The 21388-nt window shown below is 36.4% G+C and overlaps 1 protein-coding gene across 1 annotated transcript in view; it reads right to left on the bottom strand.

The window, feature by feature from the left end:
* The window catches only part of DNAH7 (dynein axonemal heavy chain 7), a 324659-nt gene that overhangs the window by 205040 nt on the left and 98231 nt on the right, over window positions 1–21388 (bottom strand). Inside the window, exons 20-24 of the mRNA XM_053597477.1 lie at window positions 11840–12033; window positions 9796–9994; window positions 7206–7346; window positions 4652–4864; window positions 3442–3551 (exon numbers count right to left, since the gene is read on the bottom strand). Coding sequence (XP_053453452.1) covers window positions 3442–3551; window positions 4652–4864; window positions 7206–7346; window positions 9796–9994; window positions 11840–12033 — 857 coding nt within the window. The remainder of the gene's footprint in view (window positions 1–3441; window positions 3552–4651; window positions 4865–7205; window positions 7347–9795; window positions 9995–11839; window positions 12034–21388) is intronic.

A 21388-nucleotide genomic window follows, 5' to 3' on the forward strand; every position in this document is an offset into this window, starting at 1 on the left:
CACAGTACCCCACCTCCACCAAGTAGAGAGGAAAGACAAAAATGGTATAAATCAAACCAAAACAAGCAAACAGAAAACTTTATGGGATAAAATTTGGTGAAAAACCAAATAATAGCAGTAGAAACAGTAGCAAAAATGAAGTTCTAGTTATTAAAAAAGGCAGCAATGGGAAATTATAATTAAACTAGAAAATTGGGAAAGAAAAAAGATCTGTACAGAAAAGGTTGAAATTAAAAAACAAAACAACATCAATAACATCAAAATAAACAAAAAAACAACCAAACCAAATCAAAACAAAACAAAACACAACCAAAAACAAAGTAGTATGTATATGTTGTTGAATATTGTCTGGGCAACACGTGGTCTTCTGGGGTATGAGATGTTAATCACAGTTCTGATGTGACTGGAGGCTGCTGATTTCTCAAACCCCAGCAGGTAGACACCCTAAATCTCTCTTCAGCGTACTTAAAAGGCACTTTGAACTTGTAAACTTGCTGAGCAGAAGCCTTTCCAGGAAAGTGCTTGTCACTGGAATCACTGCTGAAGTGGCTATCCACTTACCCAGTGTGCCAAAACCGGTCTCACTCTGCCCCTGAGGGTTAGGGCTGCAAGGCGGCTCAGACCCCACCCTTAGGCTACTTGGTGTTGGGTTACCAGCTCCCACCCAGATTCTAGCTCTGTGACCCTGAGGGCGGAGTTTGCCAGGGCAGATGGCTCACAATGGCTCCCTGTGGCCCACAGCCAAACACTATTAGCTCCGTCTGGCTCAGCGGCTCAGACTGGGGCCCCAGACAAAGCCCAAATTTCTCTGCATTCCCGCCCAGGCTCTCCCCAAGGCAGCTCAACTGAGTGCCAAGTCCAAAGACACCAAAACAGTTGACAGATAAGGCCTTTCCGGTTTGCAGTCTCGCTGCTACTGAACTTACATTTGCGGGCGGGTTTAGACGGATTGAACACACGCGACCACTTGCCGGTTTTCCACTGTTTTAGTCCTCCTCTTGGGGTCCAGAAGTCTCTCGCTGACTCTCTGTATCCTCACAGGGGTGATGATAGGCAGATCCCACCAGCCAGAGATGCCTGGAGTCCTATCTCCCCAGACTCACGGTGCCCAGATGCAAGGAAGCTGTTACTCGGCCACCATCTTGCTCTCCTCTACCAGGCCTCAATTTCAATGTCTATAACGTGAGGGAGAGAATAATAACCTAATAAAAAAATCAAACATTAAAGAAGCAAGAGCAATTCTATGGAGAAAGGATAATCTTTCAACAAACGGTGCTGAAACAATTGGATATCTATGTACAAAAAAATGAATTTAGACACAAAAATTAATTCAAAGTAGATCATATACATAAATGTAAAACACAAACTATACAACTTCTAGACAATAACATGGAAGAAAATCTAGGTTACCTTGGTTTGATGATGAGTTTTTAGATATAATACCAAAAAGCATAATCTGTGAATGTAAAATTTAAAAACTGGATTTCATAAAGATATAAAACTTCTCTATTAGAAGAAAATGAAAACACAATCTACAGAGTAGGAGAAAATATTTTCAAAAATATATCAGGCTTCATGCAATGGCTTATGCTTGTAATCCTAGCACTTTGGAGAGGTAAGGCCGGATGACCATTTGAGACCAGGAGTCTGAGACAAGACTGGGCAACCCAGCAAGACCCAATAAATCAGATAAAGAACTCTTGTCCAATATATACAAAGAACTCTTCAAATTCAACAATAGGAAAATGAACAAAATGTGAAAAAGATCTGACAAACACCTCACCAAAGAAGACATTCACATGAAAATGAGCCTATGGAAAGATGGTTAGCATCATATATCATTAGGAAATTACAAAATAAAGCAAAATGAGATGTCATTACACATTTATCAGAATGGCTAAAATCTAATATACTGACAATATCAAACGCAGAGCAATAGAAATGCTCATTAATTGTTGGTGAGAATGCAAATGTACTTCCAAGTACAGCCACTTCAGGAGACAGAAAGATTGACAGAGGCTTACCATATGATCTAGCAATCATGCTCCTGGCTATTTACCTAAATGAGTTGCCCACAAATATCTATGGCAGCTTTATTCACAATCACCAATAATTGGAAGCAATCAAGATGTCCTTAAACAGGTAAATGGTGAATGGCACATCCATACAATACAGCATTACTTGGTGATAAAAAAAAAAAGAGCTACCAAGCTATAAAAAGACATGGAAGAACCGCAAATGCACACTGCTAAGTGAAAGAAGATAGTCTGTATGAGTCCAAGTACTATATAACATTCTAAAATATGACCATATTATGTATATTTTATAGAGAGAGAGAAAGAGAGAGAGGGAGAAAGATAAAAAAGATCACAGGGGTTCATGGAGAAGGGAGGCAGGATGAATGTGTGAAGTACAGGCATATTTTGGGCAGTGAAACCATCCTGTATGATATTTTAATAGTAGATACATGATGCTGTGCATTTGTGAAAACCCATAAGACTATATAACATGGTGGATCCTGATATAATTGTTAACTTCAGTTAACAAGTATGCATCAATATTGGTATATCCATTGTAACACACGTACCACACCAATGTGAGATGTCAATAACAGGATAAATGGTGGGGGGTGATTTAAGAATTCCTTGTAATTTATGCATAACTTTTCTGTAAATCTAGAACTGCTCTTTAAAGTATCTATTTTTTTTTTCAAAAAAGGAAGAGAATAAAAAGTAAAATAAATTTTCAAAATAAATGTAATTCAATTAAATTAGCGGGACTTACGTGAGTATGTCTAGATGTGAAGAATTGAGAAAGAGTTGAGGACAAAGTGAGGTATTTGTAAAGATGACTGGGGTGATGGCTAGACACTGCCATATTCTGAGGAGGGAATAGAGGAAGTTATGCTAATTTAGGAGGTAAGTGGTAAATTTGCTTTTGGAAGAAATGTAAATGTAAATACCTATGAGATATCTAATGGAGATACGTGTGCAGCAAAAGCTTGTAAGAGAGACCTGGGCTAGAGGTGGCCATGATGGTCTTCAGGATGTAGAGTGGCTGAGAACATTCAGGAAAACATGAGGCATGAGGAAAATGACCACGTTAAAACAGAACCCTAGAAAAGTCAGTGTTCCTAGGAAAGGAACAAGATTGCTCCATTGATACAAAAGGAAGTCAGAGAGTTTCAGGAAGAAAAGGAGTCACAGTGTCAAAAACAATAGTGATGCTTGACAATACTTAGACCACTAGAGCTGAAAGGAAGAAGCCAGCAGAGAAATAAAATGAAGATAAAGCTGAAGGGAAAATTAAGGGTCTAAGAAAAAATAACACAGGATAAATTTACAGTGTAAAAGATAATTTGATATTAATATTTTAAAGAAATCAGTGGTATAAGGGAGAGTGAAAGTTACTTCCAATGGGTCCTTAAATGAAAATATTTACCTGTAACATCTGTCAGTGAGTGGAGTAATAACTAGCCTAGGAGAGTTACCCAGATATTCATACCCATACCGCAAACCAGCATTGATCATCTTTGTCTCCAAATGATTTTCCTAGGATAAATCAGATAAAAAGTTACACAGCAAAATTTTAAATAATATAAATCTCAAGTTGTTTAATAATTAACAATCATAATGTAGACAACCTCTTTAAAACTCACTTTTCAGACATCATTTGATTCAGTAGAATTCAGTATCTATTTTCCATGAATAAGCAATGGAAGATACTGGTTTCAGTTATTCTCATAGAATATTTTAGGATTTATCCCTTATCTTGTCTAAATTTTTAATCATTCTCTTTTCCCTACATAATGGGTATTATGATTTTACAGATGAAGAAACTGATGCTTAATGAGAATCAGTAACCTGTCCAAGGTTAGACATTTGGCAAGGGGAGGACCCGACATTTGAAATGATGATGCCCCTGGCTGAGCACCTACCTACTAAATGCACTGCCCCTCAAACTGTTTCCCAGGATGCTGGTTCCTGTTTCTCTTCTCCTCCTGCCCCATACTCTCAAGACTTCCACAAAACCCTGGGATGAAAACTTCTAAGTCTGTGTCTCAGTCATCAGCGGTCTCTACCCACATGTGACAGGCCCAGGCTGGTCCACTGTACTAACAGCCCCCGATCCTCCTGCATTCCCTGTCATTCTCACCATTATTATCCACCTGGAGGACTCGATAAAAACCTTCCTGCCAGATTATGTTCCTGGTTTCTCCCATTGATCTAGAGAAAATGTTAATGACTAAATCAAACTAAAAGAGTTTGATTTGTACATTCTTTAGATGTTTTTGGAATCTAAAAACACAATTTTAAACTGACTAGCCCCAGCAGTTTGCAGATTCAGCAAGTATAATGACCCATTTAAAATGAGGAATTTTCAGTAACTATTCACAGTTTTTGTGATCTCTGTGTGAGTATGTATTTTTGTATATAATTATACATTTGCATGTATATATCAATACAGATGATGTAGCTATAGCTATTAGTGGCTTAATTTTCAATGTGAAGAAATGCTTGTTTGTTTATAGTCAGCCATCAGCAAAATGACCCTATATTAATGCTACTGTTTCCTATGTAAGGAACCAAGCACAAATTAAAATACAGCAAGTTAAAATTGCTGTGCAATAACATTTAGTGATAACACTTACTTGCCAATAGTATCTAAGCTGACTCAACCATTCGAAGTCAGAGTCATCACTAATTTTTTTCTGCACAAGTATTGAGAGGACATCTCTAGCATGAACATCCAGTACCACAAGTGCTCCCAGAGTGACACGATTCTGTTTGGACAATTTGCCACGCACCAAAGTAACAATGTCATCAATTTGTCTGTTACATTTTTCCAAGTATTGCCCAAGAGCCTGAAAGAAAAGAAAATAAGATATGATTTCCTAGTGTTAGCAGAATCATTATAAACAAAAATACTTTAAATAAGCAGGTCTACGGACAATCTCTGCATTTTAATCATGATTTTCCACATGACATAATTTTACAATAACCAGTTTGATTTTTTTACTACAAAGACGAATAGGTGAACAAGCTCAATCTGGCCAGATATAGTGGATAGATGTGATTTATGTCTAACCATTGTTCTTTCCTTTTCTTTTTCTATCTCTTATCTCTTCTCCATGGCTCTGTTGGAGCTGTCAAGCGTATTGCCCAGTCACCATGGCAACATTGAGGAGAGGCTGTGGGACTCAACCAGAACCAATCATCATTCTTCCCCGGGACTGGTGTACAAACTGAGAGAATAAGGGCTTTGTACTAGGCGTGGTGGGCTGTGGAAACGCCAGTCTGAAACTACCACAAGCTTCCATCCTCTCTGAGAGTAAAGCCTATCAGGACCCAGTAGGGAGGTGAGAGAGACAAATGAAAGAGAGACTGCTACAGCAGCCAAGCCCTGAGATCCCAACTCGGACGACTCTTCCTTTCCTCCATGGCGTCCTTCTAGCACTCTTGTGCAAGCTTTCTGAATGAGTTTGTGCCACTTGAAATCTAAAGATACTAATAAACAAAACATTGAACATTTTTGTTTATAATGAACTGACACCAGTTCTGAGGACTAGGCTTGCTTTGGAATCTTTTTTCTAGTAGATAGATCTAATGAGTAAATTACAACAGAGAAGAGAGTTTGAGATGAAAATCAAATTACAATCGACGAAAACCACTGTGCTTTAGGGAAGTGTCCACACACTCTAGCAAACTGATGTGGCTGCTTTTTCCACTCTAAAAATAATTATCAAATGTTGTACACTGAGTAGTTTCACTCTGTTATGACCATTGCCAAGTGGTGGCAATGAAACTAAAAACAATTTCCAAGAATGAGAAAAAGTATAAAAGATAGAGCTGGGGACTGCAAGTTGCTTCTCTAGGCGGCACTTTTGTTCTTTGAAATATTTTATCCTTTTAAATTACTACTTTTAATGAAGCCCTTTTCACAGGTTAAGTGCTTAAATATTGTTTCATTTCTATCTTTACATGCTCAATTTGCTATTAATTTGCTCCATAAATACTGATAAATGAACTTCTCTATCTCACCATGTTTAATCACATGAACTGGCAAGGAGGGAGATCCCAGTAGGCTACATATTCCCCAGTAGCCCACCTGGGTGCTGGAGAAATCTCCATGTCAGGAGACAGGTGAGTAGTAGTTTAAAAGGAAAAAATATAAAATGGATTCTCTGAACCCACTGAGGAAAAAAGAAAAATGAACACCGGGAGAGATAGCCAAGGACACAGAGGTGATGACAGGGTCTTACTGCTATTAGGGAAACTCTCTTGCCCCTGTGCTCTGGTTTTTATGAAAAAAGACCTTTTCCTGAAAACCCTTGACTACTTCTCCTGTTTGCTTATTTCTTCCTGCAGAGAAGTGACCTGTGGGTAAGCTGGAGTGAATTAAGCATGTGTCACCCAGCCCCTTCCTCTTTGGGATCTGCCTGTCTACAAAGAACATGTGTTCATCTCAAACCCCTGTTCAACAATACCTTAGAGTCAAAAACCTCAAATTTTACATCAAAAATATGTTTTAAAAACATAGTTTTTAAACTAAAAATCTCCATTGCTAGGTTTTAGTTGACCCATCAATCAACTTAAAGTTGACTTGCTTGAATTCCTATCTCAAAGATAAAACTGTTGCATCGAATATATTTATGATTTTTAATTAATAAAAATCTAATTAATAATATTAAATTCAAATCTAAAATTATATTAGAATGTTTAAATATTTATTAAATTAAATAAAATATTTAAATCTAAGCAACATTCAAAATATTAGTAGTTATGTATTAAAAATAGTCAAAGTAAGCTGATGCCTTATCTATATAGGGCAGTTTTACTCAAGACATAAAAGAAGATTATATTACTTTATTTCGGCCTCAATATTTCTGAATTTCTTAGTTCTATTATGCTCTGTTTTTAAAGGGATAAAAATGTACATAATAAGATTTTGAGGCTCAAATGCTCTTGACTTTTATATACTGTGAATAAACAGATGGTTTAAACATAATTTTAAAGTAGTTATTTGTACAAATTTTTCCTACATATTTTTAATATGCAATTTTTATTTAAAAATATATAATTTGGCTTGCAGCATAATGTACATTTTTTTGAGTGAATTTTCATTATTTTGTTTTTCAGATAAGTATGTTCTGGTGACAGTTACTATTGAAAAATGCTGAAAAACTAGGGGTAATAAAAGCTTACCTCTAGCCCCATTGGAATAGCTGTTTGTACTTCTAGTGTCCAAAAAATTTGGGATACACAAAGAACAGTTTGTCCAGGCCAATCCCGTACCCAGTGGATTCGTTCATATTTTCTATAGGCAGAAATTGCTTCTCCAATTACCTAAGTGAAAAATAAAATGCTGAAGATTAATAGTTTCTTGAACAAGCTATACATGCGTATAGTGAAGAGTTAAAATCTTAAACTGGATTAATTTATATTGCTCAACTTTTTATGACATTCTTAAACAATTACAAAAATTCACTTAATGCAGGTGATTAGAGCCATTTAAATTCAAGTTTATTCATATTCCTGTGATCAAAGCAAGGAACATTACACAGTATTTTATTTTACTGATACATTAAAAATTTGTGTGCACCACATAATATCAATATTCATTTGAACAACTGAAGCCAAAGATATACTAGATTCATTTGTAATGAACAAGCATGAATAAATTCAAATAATTCCAAAAGAATATCCATCACCTTCACAGATAATGATTTTCATTTAATTTAATCAGATCTCCACACAGCCTTCTGCAGGTGTATACACTCACACTCAGGCAAACCACACAATCCCTTTAAAGTTCCTCCTGTTTTTCCAGACCTCATTCCTTATTAATCCGATAGTGTGATGCCCAAGGCAGTAATAACAGAGACAACTGTGTAATTCATTCATGGAGAGTTGATAGTTGTAAGGTCAGAAAGTCTAATTTGTGTACTTTGCTACATATTTTGGTGAACTGATATATCTATTTTTTTCTACCAACCATCACTGGGAAACACCGTATTCTATTGTACACATGAACCAAAAATAGTAATGGTTATCTGTGAGGTGGCATGTACTGTAATGTTTGAATTTCAGAAAAGATTGTTAACATTAGATTTTTCTGAGAAAGATATAAGGATAGTTAAAACCTTTTTGAATTTCTAGTCTCACTGGGATATTTATAGAACTGAACAAAGATAAAGGGCAGAGTTCTGGCTATTGATTATAAAGACATTTTTAAAATCAAGAAGCCATAGAAAGGGCAGGTGAAATGGACAACTCAGAGATGGAAGAAACAAAGAAAAGAATAAAAAGGCATAGCTAAGAAATGCCAAGAAGATGGAGTAAGTATGTGTTCTGCAAGCATGCTATGAGGAGAACAAGAGGAAGCCACTAAAACCTAAATCACAGAAAGGGATTTCTATAATAGGCATATGAGGAGAAACAGTATACAAAGTTCTACCATATTGTACATATATAAAGTCCATTATGTCTGTTTATCATATATATTACAGATGTGGCATATTAGAATAATATATTACATATGCAGTAGCCTTTCAAGCATGCAAATACATAGAGCACAACAAACATATTTATCCTATTTGCAATATTTATTATTGCTTTTGCTCGGTTATTTTACCAACACAAACTTACACATGAACATTTTGAGAATATATTTATTTCCTACACAATTTCTTATCATCACATCTTAATGCTCAGAACTGGCAATAAAAATATTTTCTTTAAGGACTTTGCAAATAAAATTCAAATAATAGTTAAAATAATAGCAGATATGCCTACAAAATGACTTGTTACTGTATACTGCATCAATTAGCAAATCATGTAATGCAATTAAATGCTACTACATAATAGACAAAGTGGAATTTACGTACATTGCTAATGGCCACATAAATGGTAATGCTATTGTCAACTCTTATCAAAGCCTATGAAACTCATCCTCTTTGGCCCAATGGTCCTAAATATGAAGAATTTTCATAAAAAAATAAATAATTCAATCTAAGAAACAAGCTATATGCGTACTCATTGTAATATAATTCATAAGAAGAAAGAGAAAACTGTCCAAACTATTTTTATATTTTCTAGAAAATATAGTATTGTGCAGGGAAAATGTAAAACATATTAAGAGGAAAAGAAACATTAAGACACAGGCTAATTTAATATTAAACACCTGATCCAACAAATTTTTCTAATAATTTGTGGGAGAATCCAAAAAAAAAAAGAATTTTAAATGATTTAATGAATTATGCCCCCCTTATACTCCCCTGCTCAATCATGAATTTCATTCTTCATAAAGAACTTAAACGGTAAGTTTACATTCTGGTAAAAAATAAAGAACTTTGTTGGGATGACTTGAAATTTTCTATTAACGCAATTACAAATGATTAAGCTGACATATATTTTGCAGGATGTGGAAAACACAAAGTTGTTATTAATTTCAGGAAGTATATGTGGTTTCCACCATTGGGCATGTCTTTTATGTACTCACAGAACAAAAAGATCCATACATGTCAAGGAGATTGATGTGAACCTGTGGAGAAGTACTTCCAAGGTAAGACTATAGACAGACTGTAGACCAGAGGGGATCTAAGTAATAACAAGAGAAACTACCATGTGGCCACAGGAATGAGACAGGTGCAATACTAAAGCACAAGTTATCTGTAGCTTGGAGGGCATTTTGTCTTACTTTTTAAGTGTGTCACTAAAAAATTACAATCAGAGATGATCTCTTTGCCTTTAAGTTATCTATCATGTTCTAAAAATAATAAATATAACTGATTACCTTGTGGATGGATTTAATCATAGCTCTCTCTAACTCAACCAACCATTTTTCCACTTGACCTCTGGCTTTGGATGTTGAAATGGTCTCTAGAAGTTCCACGACCTCTCCTTCGCTACTCTTCATGTGAGTAATGTCTAAAATTTCTGTGAATTCCACCTTTGCAATTCCTTCAAAACATTTCTTTAAGTGAGGTTGCACCCTGCCAGGAAAAAAGTTTTAAAGAGAATTAATCACATTAAAACAATTTCCTAAATGCCTTTGTTCTTTGTGAACCAATCTTCATGTAAAATTCATAAATGTGGCTTGGCACAGTGGCTCACACCTGTAATCCTAGCACTCTGGGAGGCCAAGGCAGGTGGAACACTTGAGCTCAGGAGTTTGAGACGAGGAGTAAGAGCAAGACCTCGTCTCTAGTTAAAAAAAAAAAAAAAATAGCCAGGTGTTATGGGCACCTGTAGTTGCAGCTACTTGGGAGGTTGAGGTAAGAAGATCTCTTGAGCCCAAGAGTTTGATGTTGCTGTGAGCTAAGATGCCATAGCACTCTACCCAGGGAACAGAATGAGACTCTGTCTCAAATTAAAAAAAATAAATATAATAGAATAAAATAAAATTCATAAATGTGTGCTACGAATTAGGTCTATGCTAGTTGTTGCTAGCAGTGAAATACTAAGCAAAAACCAAAATCCCCCAAACCAAAACAAACAAACAAAAGGCAGAATCTTTCCCTACTAGGATTCTATTGTTTAGTAAGAAGTCAGAACTAATTGAATAATCACAAAAAGATCTGTAAACATACAATATAGTAAGAGCCATGGAGATATCTATAAGGCTTTGTCTTCAACACAATGAATTCAAAGATGGTGAAACCAGTCTTGACTAACAGATAAATACATTAATCTGAATAATCTTCAAATGCACGAAAGTAGTAATTTCAACTGGGATCTTCAGAGACTGCCTGAAAATTGTGGACCAGGTGTACTGTTTTAAGTGCTTTGACGGTACCCAACTGTTAGTCTATTCAATGTAGTACAGATGGGACTGAATAAATCTCTCATTTTTGGCACATTACCAATAACCACTTGCATTCATCTTTAAAAAAGAAGCAGAGTATAAAATCTCAGATGGAAATCTGAGCCTAAATCTAGCTTTTTGCTTGAATTTCTTGTCTCCTACTTTGAAGGCACATGATACAAAATTAATGAATTTGTTTAACAAATGTCTATCAAAGATAGATAGATATTTGAAGAACACTAAGGAGTAGAGAATAAGCAGTGGGGGGGAAATAAAAAAACAGTAGAAAAATTGCTACCATGATGGAGCTTACATTTCACTGAAAGAAAACAAGCAGTAAAGAAATGACTAAACTATGGAGATGCCAAATGACAAGCAAGCAGAAGGAAATAAGGCAGGGAAGGTAAGTCCAGCAAGGGTGGCTGGTGAGGGCTGGAGGGGCTGTGCTAGAGGGGCTGCTGTTTCATATGTGGTGGTCAGTGAAGGCCTCCCTGAATGGCAGATGTTTGAGGAGTTTTCCACAAAGACCTCCGGGGGATAAAGGAAGAAGGTTTATGGACCTTGGAGTACAGAGCATCCTCGGCAAAGAGGACAGCTCACTGAGAGGGGAGTCTGCCCCTTTAACAGGGGAACTACACAAAGGCTAGTGAACTGTAGGTAGAACGAGCAAGCAGACTAGTAGGCAATGAACAGGAAGGACAGCGGGGGTGGATCTGTGGAGTCGCTGCAAGGCACTGTGAGGGCACTGGCTTTTATTCTGAATGTGATGTAAGACTCGTGTGTTCTCAAAAATCTATAAGAAAAGGCGATAAAAAAATCCATTCAAGGTTCATCACATTTGGAAAAAGTATCATTCAATGATGTCATTTATGTGTTTAATAATTAATTATTCAAAGTTGATTATTGGTAATATTTAAACTATTCTGAAAAAATTATTATATAAACATGATTATATATTTATGTTCTACCTTATTCTAAAGATTTAATTTGAGCAATAAATTTAACCACGTATTATACACATATGTTTACTTACCGAGTGGGATCTTTAGTCTCAGATAGTATCTCAAGGAGTTCATCATTCGACAAGAAAAAGAATCTGGGAAAGAAGAGGCGTTTCTTTTCCAAATATTCATTAAGTCCTTTAAGAATGAGTTCTAAAAGTTCATTTGATTTTTTCAGCCTTTCCAGCATTCTTTCAATAGTTACAACTGTGAGAACATGTTTATCCTAAAATAAAAAGAAAATTCACTAAAAAAGGGGTATATTAGCTTCATTTATGTTCATATTGTATTTGAAATTACATGTTTTTAATCAAAGTTTATACAGATTTAGGGGAATGTTTATTTTATAAAAGCAGTCTTGGATATTCTAATTCTACCTTTGCTCTTTAAGGATTTAAAAGTTATCCTGACTTGATCCTTAGCAATGTTGTCAGAATTTCTCATTCTAAGTTGGAAAGAATGAGAGACAAAAAATGAGAAAGAGAATGCCACCTGTACTCCCAAGAACGACAGTGACAAACCTACTAGTATCAGATGTGTTTGTCCTTTATTTTTTGGGGAAAAGTACTCTTAATAGTAAGTCAACATTATAATTATTATTTTGAATATTATTGTGATCAATAATAAAAAATCCCACAATCCTTGTTTTATAACTATAGAGAAAAACTAAGAGGTAAGCGAGTGGGGAGTTTTCTACAAAGACCTTACGCTGTAAACAACTGCCCTTGGCAGCATTTTACAACACTGCTAAAACTCAAAGTGTGCTTCTCTTGATTCTCTAGAGACTGAGACTATTCCACCTTTAATGCACATGGAATTCTAAACATTCTATCACATGAAAATGTCACTATGAACTGTTTGCTTTAAAGTGATGCAGACACAATCAAATATTTTTAATAGGTTTTTATTTTATGCTGTGGAGTTTAAAACAAGAATTATAACCAAAAACTGACCTTAAAAATCAAATTTTTAAAAAATCGTATAGAATTACATAGTAACTACTAGGTTTATAAAAATCTTTAAAATACATATTAAAATATAATCTAGATAGAGTTGAAATCAAATTCCTTTTACTTTATTTTTTCCTTAACACATGTTGATCACCCAGCGTTCACCATTGACAACATTGACAATGTAAGGAAAGTGCGTTACTAAATAAACTTAAAGATACTCAAAAGAGGTGTTAAAACTCAAAGATTTCAATCACCAAATAACAAACCTCACAAGAACACAGTAGAAATTTACAAATACAACTAACAGAAAATTTATATGAAATTAAATCAAGAGAATATTGTTAAAAATTAAACATTAAATTTCAACATTAACTGATTAAACTTATTTTTGGTATTCAGCCACAACTGAGAAATCAACCAAAATGTCATTATTATTTATTATTTCATTGTTATTGATAACAATGTAAATTGTTCTATTTAAGAATTTTATTCTATTGCTAGAGTCTCTAAAATACTAACATGTTTTTGTTAATGTACTTTGTGACTAAAAAGGAAAGATATAATTTTCTGCTTTGTTCTGAATTATAACAATGAAACTTGGAAACATAGAAATTTAATAGAACAGACATGATTTCAAGAGGGACTTTACCTAACAATTGCAATCAGTGTAACCTGGCTTATTGTACCCTCAATGAATCCCCAACAATAAAAAAAAAAAAAGAACAGAATAATTATCATTAATTCCTGTTTTCTTAATAAAACAGGAATATATGAATCATGTAATGGGATTAGATAACTTATCTTTAAAGGTGCAAAATTTTTGAAAGGCATTTTATGTTTTAACAGCTTTATGTTTCAAACAGACAATAAATACACACATACACACACACACACACACACACACACAGGACAACAAAGACTCAGACCATAATTTACATGCATAATCCTCTTGCAGTCCTAAATCCAGAAACCAAAATGGTGTTCTTACAGTGCCATCTTCTGGAAAAGTATGACTTTTTTTGTTGAAAATTTCTATAAAGCTGAATTGTGGCTAATAAATGTGAAAAATTCTTTTTACAAATAAACAATATTTGTCGTTCTTAACCAGAGAATTTATCACAATGTTTCTGCTCTTAATCTGAGATTCAAAAGCCGAAACATTCAATTATTTAAACAACAGGTCAAATTCCCTTTGCTAAATACAAGTTTCCAAAATAACAACAAACAAACAAACCAACAACAAAACCTCTGGAAACAGCAATCAAGTAAAATTTTTTAACTACTGAATTCTTAAAATCATACCTGGTTAACCAGATTAGCTCAATGACTATGAACCTAACATACTACTTCCAAATGAACTAGCAAGCAACCTACCTACCCCTGTACATGGATTCAAGGGGAAAAATGACCATCTCAGGACTGGACTCTAAACCACGTTAATTCTCTCCCAGTGAAAAGGTGAACATAATAATGACTGCATCCGATTATTTTTAAGAAGGTCCAAAAGTTGGACACACTTGACTTCTGTCCTACACTCTATTCCTTATTACCTGTGTGACACTGGATCATTTCCTTAAAATGAGTTTTTTTTTCATCCTTATCTTTAAAATGGGGATAAGAGCCTTCTCTTAAAGTTGGTGTAAGTCCTAAATTACTAAATCATATATCGTACTTGGAGTGACTAATATGGTGCCCAGAACTACCCTTCTCACTCCCCACCCTCATAATTGTCTTTGAGAGAGAGAGAGAGACTATGGAGAAAAGGGAAGAATGAAGCATTTATATCAATCCATCAGCTTTATGGGGTTAAAATGAACACTTTATAATCTGCCATCCTTCAAGGAAGATATTTATCATTGTAAAATAAAACCGACTTTAAATTCCTTTAAGGATTGCCATAAAATCCTGAGACAGAATAGGCATTCCATGAATATTTGTTGAATGGTTGAATGAATGAGAATGAGTTAAGTCTGCAGACATCAGTAGGAACACGCAACCCTCTAGGTGGTACCAGACTGATGCTTTTGAGCTATGTTTTCAGGGCTTAGCAATAAGATGTTATAACAGGAGCTTCCTGAAGTTTAAAATTTAGTATGACTTCCTTGACACTTTAATCACTTTCTGTCTCCTGAAGGGGAAAAAAAGAATTATTAACTGTCATATTTTTGTGTTACTGGAACAATTTTACAACTTTTATGTGTCTTCTTTTGCTTCACAAGCATCCACCAAGCTCATTAGTTCAAATGACAATCTACTGGTTGATTTACATTTCTAAATTAACCATCTGTGATATCAAGGGCCTGAAACTTTAATTTGGGTATACAGAGGGTGCCTTCTAATTACAGCTGTCAGAAAGCTTCACAGAAAATACAGTTTTGTATATTTAGTGGAATTAAGCTCAAGCCTGCTCAGTAAATTTGTGGAAGCATAAACTTTCTAATCTGAAATCCCTGGACAGCAGAAGCAGATAATAAATAACAAACATAATTCATAACTTATACAGCAACTTAAAAGATGATCAGTGCTACACAAAAGAAAGGGGAATAAGGAGTACCAAAAACAGGCAAAGGCCGATCAATTTCAAATAGGTTTCTCAATGCGAGCTTCCTCCAAGGAAATATTTGAGAAAAAAACTTCAAGGAAGTGAAGCATTAGCTCTGCAGATATTTAGAAACAGCATTCCAGGAAGAGGGTCTAGCCAGTGCAAAGGTTCATGGGTATAGCATGTTTGATATTTCTGGTTTTAAAACAAAAGAAGGAATGTAATGCAATGTGGCTGGAATAGAGTAAGTCACATGAAAAGTTATGAACACAGGGATTAAAGATGGCGGCTGAGTAACAGCTTCCCTGCAACTGGGCACGGTAAGTCTGGGGAGATAAGACTCCAGGCATCTCTGGCTGGTGGGATCTGCCTATAATCATCCCTTTGAGGATACAGGGAGTCAGCAAGGGACTTCTGGACCCCAAAAGGAGGACAAAAACAGTGGGAAACTGGCAAGTGGTTGCGTGTGTTCGATCAACCTAATCATGCCGGCAACCGTAAGTACAAGCAGCAATGAGACTGCAAACCAGATAGGCCTTACCTGCGAACTGTTTCAGTGTTTTTGGACTTGGCACTCAGTTGAACTGCCGTGGGGAGAGCTTCAGCAGGAGTGCGCAGAACTTTGGGCATTGTCTGGGGTCCCAGACAGAGCTGCTGAGCTGGGCTGCAGGCAGCCATTGTGAGAGAACTGCCCCTGCAAGCTCTGCCCTCAGGGTCCCAGAGCAAGGATCGGGTGGGACCTAGTAATCTAGTGACTGAGCAGCCTAAAGGCGGGGACTGAGCTGCCTTACAGCCTTAACCCTCAGGGGCAGAGTGAGACGGTTTTGGCACACTGGAGGCTCAGGCTGTTCCCCTGGGTAGAGTGCCATGGTGTCACAGCTCATAGCAACCTCAAACCGCTGGGGTTGGTGCCACCCGGACCTCCATAAGATCTGCGCCATGACCCTGCACCAACTGGGCCTCCGCATGCCCTTACCAGGAACTGCGGGAGCCGCACAACCCTGTGTCCTCCCTCCTGTGTCCTCCCAGCCTCCACACTGGCCCACTTGTCTGGCCAGAGATACTAATAGCCACCTGCCCTCTAGAGCCCTCCCTGCCTCAGCGCAGAGCCCTTCTCCAGGCCAGAGACTGCTGGAGCCTTGGACTCTCCATGCCAAAGTCACTGGGCGACAGGCACTCCCAGAACGATGCACACCACCTCCCGTTCTGTTGCTAGATCTGGGTGTGTCACACTCCAGAAATGCTTCCACAACCAGAACTCCCTAGCTGGAGCAGCCCCAGAGGAACTACACAGGGTCACGCCCTATAAAGATCCAGCAAAAATAGAGTGATCCATGGGGTCTAATCTTAGAGAGACACCTCCCCAACTCTTGAGGACGGCTAGAGGCAACAGTGAAAAAACAATCATGAAGCGAAATCAACAGAAAAACTCTGGCAATATGAATAATCAGAGTAGATCAATTCCCCCAAGGATCAATGGGGCAGACACGCCACAAGATCCCATGCACAAACAAATAGCTGAGATGTCAGAAATCGAATTCAGAATCTGGATAGCAAATAAGATTGAATTAGAACTCCAAGCAGTAACCCAAAAGATATCTCAAGAATTCAATGAATTCAAAGACCAAATGATCAAAGATTTTGACACATTGAGACAAGAAGTTGCATCCCTCAAAATCTGAGAAACACAGTAGAATCCCTCAGTAACAGAATGGAGAAAGCAGAAGAAAGGATTTCTAATATTGAAGACAAAGTTTTCAAACGCTCCCAAACTCTCAAAGAGGATGAGAAATGGAGGGCAAAAACAGATCACTCTCTCAGAGAGCTCTGGAATAATTCAAAGAAAACTAATATTCACCCAATAGGGATCCCTGAAAGTGATGAAATGGCTTCACAAGGCACAGAGTCTCTTCTCCATGAGATCATGAAGGAGAACTTTCCAGGCATGCCAAGAGATTCTGAAATTCAGATAGCAAACAGTTTCAGAACTCCAGCACAACTCAACCCGAATAAGACATCCCCCAGACACATCATAATCAATTTCACTACAGTTAATATGAAGGAGAAAATTCTGAAAGCTGCCAGACAAAAGAAAACCATTACCTACAAGGGGAAGAATATCAGAATAACTGCAGATCTCTCTGCTGAAACCTTTCAAGCTAGAAGATGATTGTCATCGACTTTCGATCTCCTAAAACAAAATAACTGTCAACCCAGGATCCTATACCCAGTTTCATTTATGACAGAGAAATTAAATACTTCAACGACATTCACATATTGAAGAAATTTGCCATAACTAAACCAGCTCTCCAGGATATTCTCAGACCTATCCTTCATAAAGACCAGCGTAATCCTCCACCACAAAAGTAAACTCACCCAGAAAATTTTGATCAAATTCCAACTTCCACAGTCACAAAAGGATTAAAAATGTCCACTGGACTGTCAAAAGGCTTATCAATAATCTCAATTAATGTTAATGGTTTAAACTGTCCTCTAAAGAGGCACAGGTTGGCTGATTGGATACAAAAACTCAAGCCAGATATCTGCTGCATACAAGAATCGCATCTTATATTAAAAGACAAACATAGACTCGAGGTGAAGGGATGGTCATCTATATTCCAGGCAAGTGGAAAGCAGAAAAAAGCAGGTGTTGCAATCCTGTTCACACATGCAATAGGCTTTAAACCAACCAAAATAAGGAAGGATAAGGATGGACACTTCATATTTGTTAAAGATAATAATCAATATGATGAGATCTCAATTATTAATATTTATGCACCCAACCACAACACACCTCAATTTATAAGGGAAACTCTAACAGACATGACCAACTCTATTTCTTCCACTTCCATAGTAGTTAGAGATTTTAACACCCCTTTAGCAGTGCTGGATAGATCCTCCAAAAAGAAGCTATGCAAAGAAATCTTAGATTTAAACTTAACCATTTAACATCTGGACTTAACAGACATCTACAGAACATTTCATCCCAATAAAACTGAATATACATTCTTATCATCAGCCCACAGAACATACTCCAAAATCGACCACCTAGTCCACAAATCTAACCTCAGCAAATTTAAAAAAATAGAAATTATTCCTTGCATCTTCTCAGACCATCAGGGAATAAAAGTTGAACTCAATAACAACAGGAACCTGCATACCCATACAAGAACATGGAAGCTAAACGACCTTATGCTGAAGGATAGATGGGTTATAGATGAGATTAAGAAGGAAATCAACAAATTTTTGGAAGAAAACAACAATCAAAACACGAATTACCAGAACCTCTGGGATACTGCAAAGGCAGTCCTATGAAGGAAATTTATAGCACTGCAAGCCTTCCTCAAGAAAACGGAAAGAGAGGAAGTTAATAACTTAACGGGACATTTCAAGCAACTGGAGAAAAAAGAACATCCAACCCCAAACCCAGCAGAAGAAAAGAAATAACGAAAATCAGAGCAGAACTAAATGAAATTGAAAACAAAAGAATTATACAACAGATCAATAAATCCAAAAGTTGGTTTTTTGAAAAGATCAACAAAATAGATAAACCTTTGGCCAACCTAACCAGGAAAAAAAGAGTAAAATCTCTAATTTTATCAATCAGAAATGGTAAAGATGAAATAACAACAGACTCCTCAGAAATTCAAAAAATCATTAACAAATACTACAAGAAACTCTACTCTCAGAAATATGAAAATCTGAAAGAAATCGAGCAATACCTGGAAATATGCCACCTACCAAGACTTAGCCAGAATGAAGTGGAAATGTTGAACAGGCCTATATCAAGATATGAAATAGCATCAACTACACAAAATCTCCCTAAAAAGAAAAGCCCACGACCAGACAGCTTTACATCAGAATTCTACCAAATCTTTAAAGAAGAACTAGTACCTATACTACTAAACCTCTTCCCAAATATAGAAAAAGAAGGAATATTACCCAACACATTCTACAAAGCAAACATCACCTTGATCCCCAAACCAGGGAAAGACCCAACAAGAAAAGAAAATTATAGACCAATATCACTAATGAATATTGATGCTAAAATACTCAATAAGATCCTAATAAACAGAATCCAACAACACATCAAAAAAATTATACACCTTGAGCAAGTGGAATTTATCCCAGGGTCTCAAGGCTGGTTCAACATGCGTAAATCTATAAACGTAATTCAACACATAAACAATGTAAAAAATAAGGACCATATGATTCTTTCAATTGATGCAGAAAAAGCTTTTGATAATATCCAGCATCCCTTCATGATCAGAACACTTAAGAAAATTGGTATAGAAGGGACATTTCTTAAACTAATAGAGGGCATCTACAGCAAACCCACAGCCAATATCGTATTGAATGGAGTTAAATTGAAATCATTTCCACTTAGATCAGGAACTAGGCAAGGTTGCCCATTGTCTCCATTGCTCTTTAACATTGTAATGGAAGTTTTAGCCATTGCAATTAGGGAAGAAAAGATGATCAAGGGATCCACATAGGGTCAGAAGAGATCAAACTTTCACTCTTCGCAGATGATATGATCATATATCTGGAAAACACTAGGGACTCTACTACAAAACTTTTAGAAGTGATCAAGGAATACAGCAATGTCTCAGGCTACAAAATCAACACCCATAAATCTGTAGCCTTTATATATACCAACAATAACCAAGCTGAAAAAACAGTCAAAGACTCTATTTCTTTCACAGTAGTGCCAGGAAGATGAAATATTTGGGAGTATACCTAACAAAGGATGTGAAAGATCTCTACAAAGAGACCTATGAAACTTTAAGAAAAGAAATAGCTGAAGATGTTAACAAATGTTAAAATATACCATGCTCATGGCTGGGAGGAATCAACATTGTTAAAATGTCCATACTACCCAAAGCAATATATAATTTTAATGCAATTCCTATTAAAGCTCCATTGTCATATTTCAAAGATCTTGAAAAAATAATACTTCGTTTTATATGGAATCAGAAAAAATCTCGAATAGCCAAATCATTACTCAGCAATAAAAACAAAGCAGGAGGAATCACGCTACCAGACTTGAAACTGTACTATAAATCGATAGTGATCAAAACAGCATGGTACTGGCACAAAAGCAGAGAAGTAGATGTCTGGAACAGAATAGAGAACCAAGAGATGAATCCAGCTACTTACCGTTATTTGATTTTTGACAAGCGAATTAAAAACATCCAGTGGGGAAAAGATTCCATATTTAACAAATGGTGCTGGGTGAACTGGCTGGCAACCTGTAGAAGATTGAAACTGGATCTACACCTTTCACCATTAACTGAGATAGACTCTCATTGGATAAAAGATTTAAACTTAAGACACGAAACTATAAAAATACTTGAAGAAAGTGCAGGAAAAACTCTTGAAGGAATCGGCCTGGGTGAATATTTTATGAGGAGGACTCCCCAGGCAATTGAAGCAGTATCAAAAATACACTACTGGGACCTGATCAAACTAAAAAGCTTCTGCACAGCCAAGAACATAGTAAGTAAAGCAAGCAGACAGCCCTCAGAATGGGAGAAAATATTTGCAGGTTATACCTCCGATAAAGGTCTTATAACCAGAATCCACAGAGAACTCAAATGTATTAGCAAGAAAAGAACATGTGACTCCATCTCAGCGTGGGCAAGGGACTTGAAGAGAAACTTCTCTAAAGAAGACAGATGCACAATATACAAACACATGAAATAAAGCTCATCATTCTTAATCATCAGAGAAACGCAAATCAAAACTACTTTGAGATATCACCTAACCCCAGTAAGAGTAGCCCACATAACAAAATCCCAAAACCAGAGATGTTGGCGTGGATGTGGAGAAAAGGGCACACTTCTACATTGATGGTGGGAATGCACACTAATACGTTCCTTCTGGAAGGATGTTTGGAGAATACTTAGAGACCTAAAAATAGACCTGCCATTCGATCCTATGATTCTTTTACTAGGTTTATACCCAGAACACCAAAAGTCACAATATAACAAAGACATCTGTACCAGAATGTTTATTGCAGCCCAATTCATAATTGCTAAGTCCTGGAAGAAGCCCAAGTGCCCATCGACCCACGAATGGACTAG

Source organism: Nycticebus coucang, chromosome 7, assembly GCF_027406575.1.
Source record: "Nycticebus coucang isolate mNycCou1 chromosome 7, mNycCou1.pri, whole genome shotgun sequence".
NCBI classification, from domain to species: Eukaryota; Metazoa; Chordata; class Mammalia; order Primates; family Lorisidae; genus Nycticebus; species Nycticebus coucang.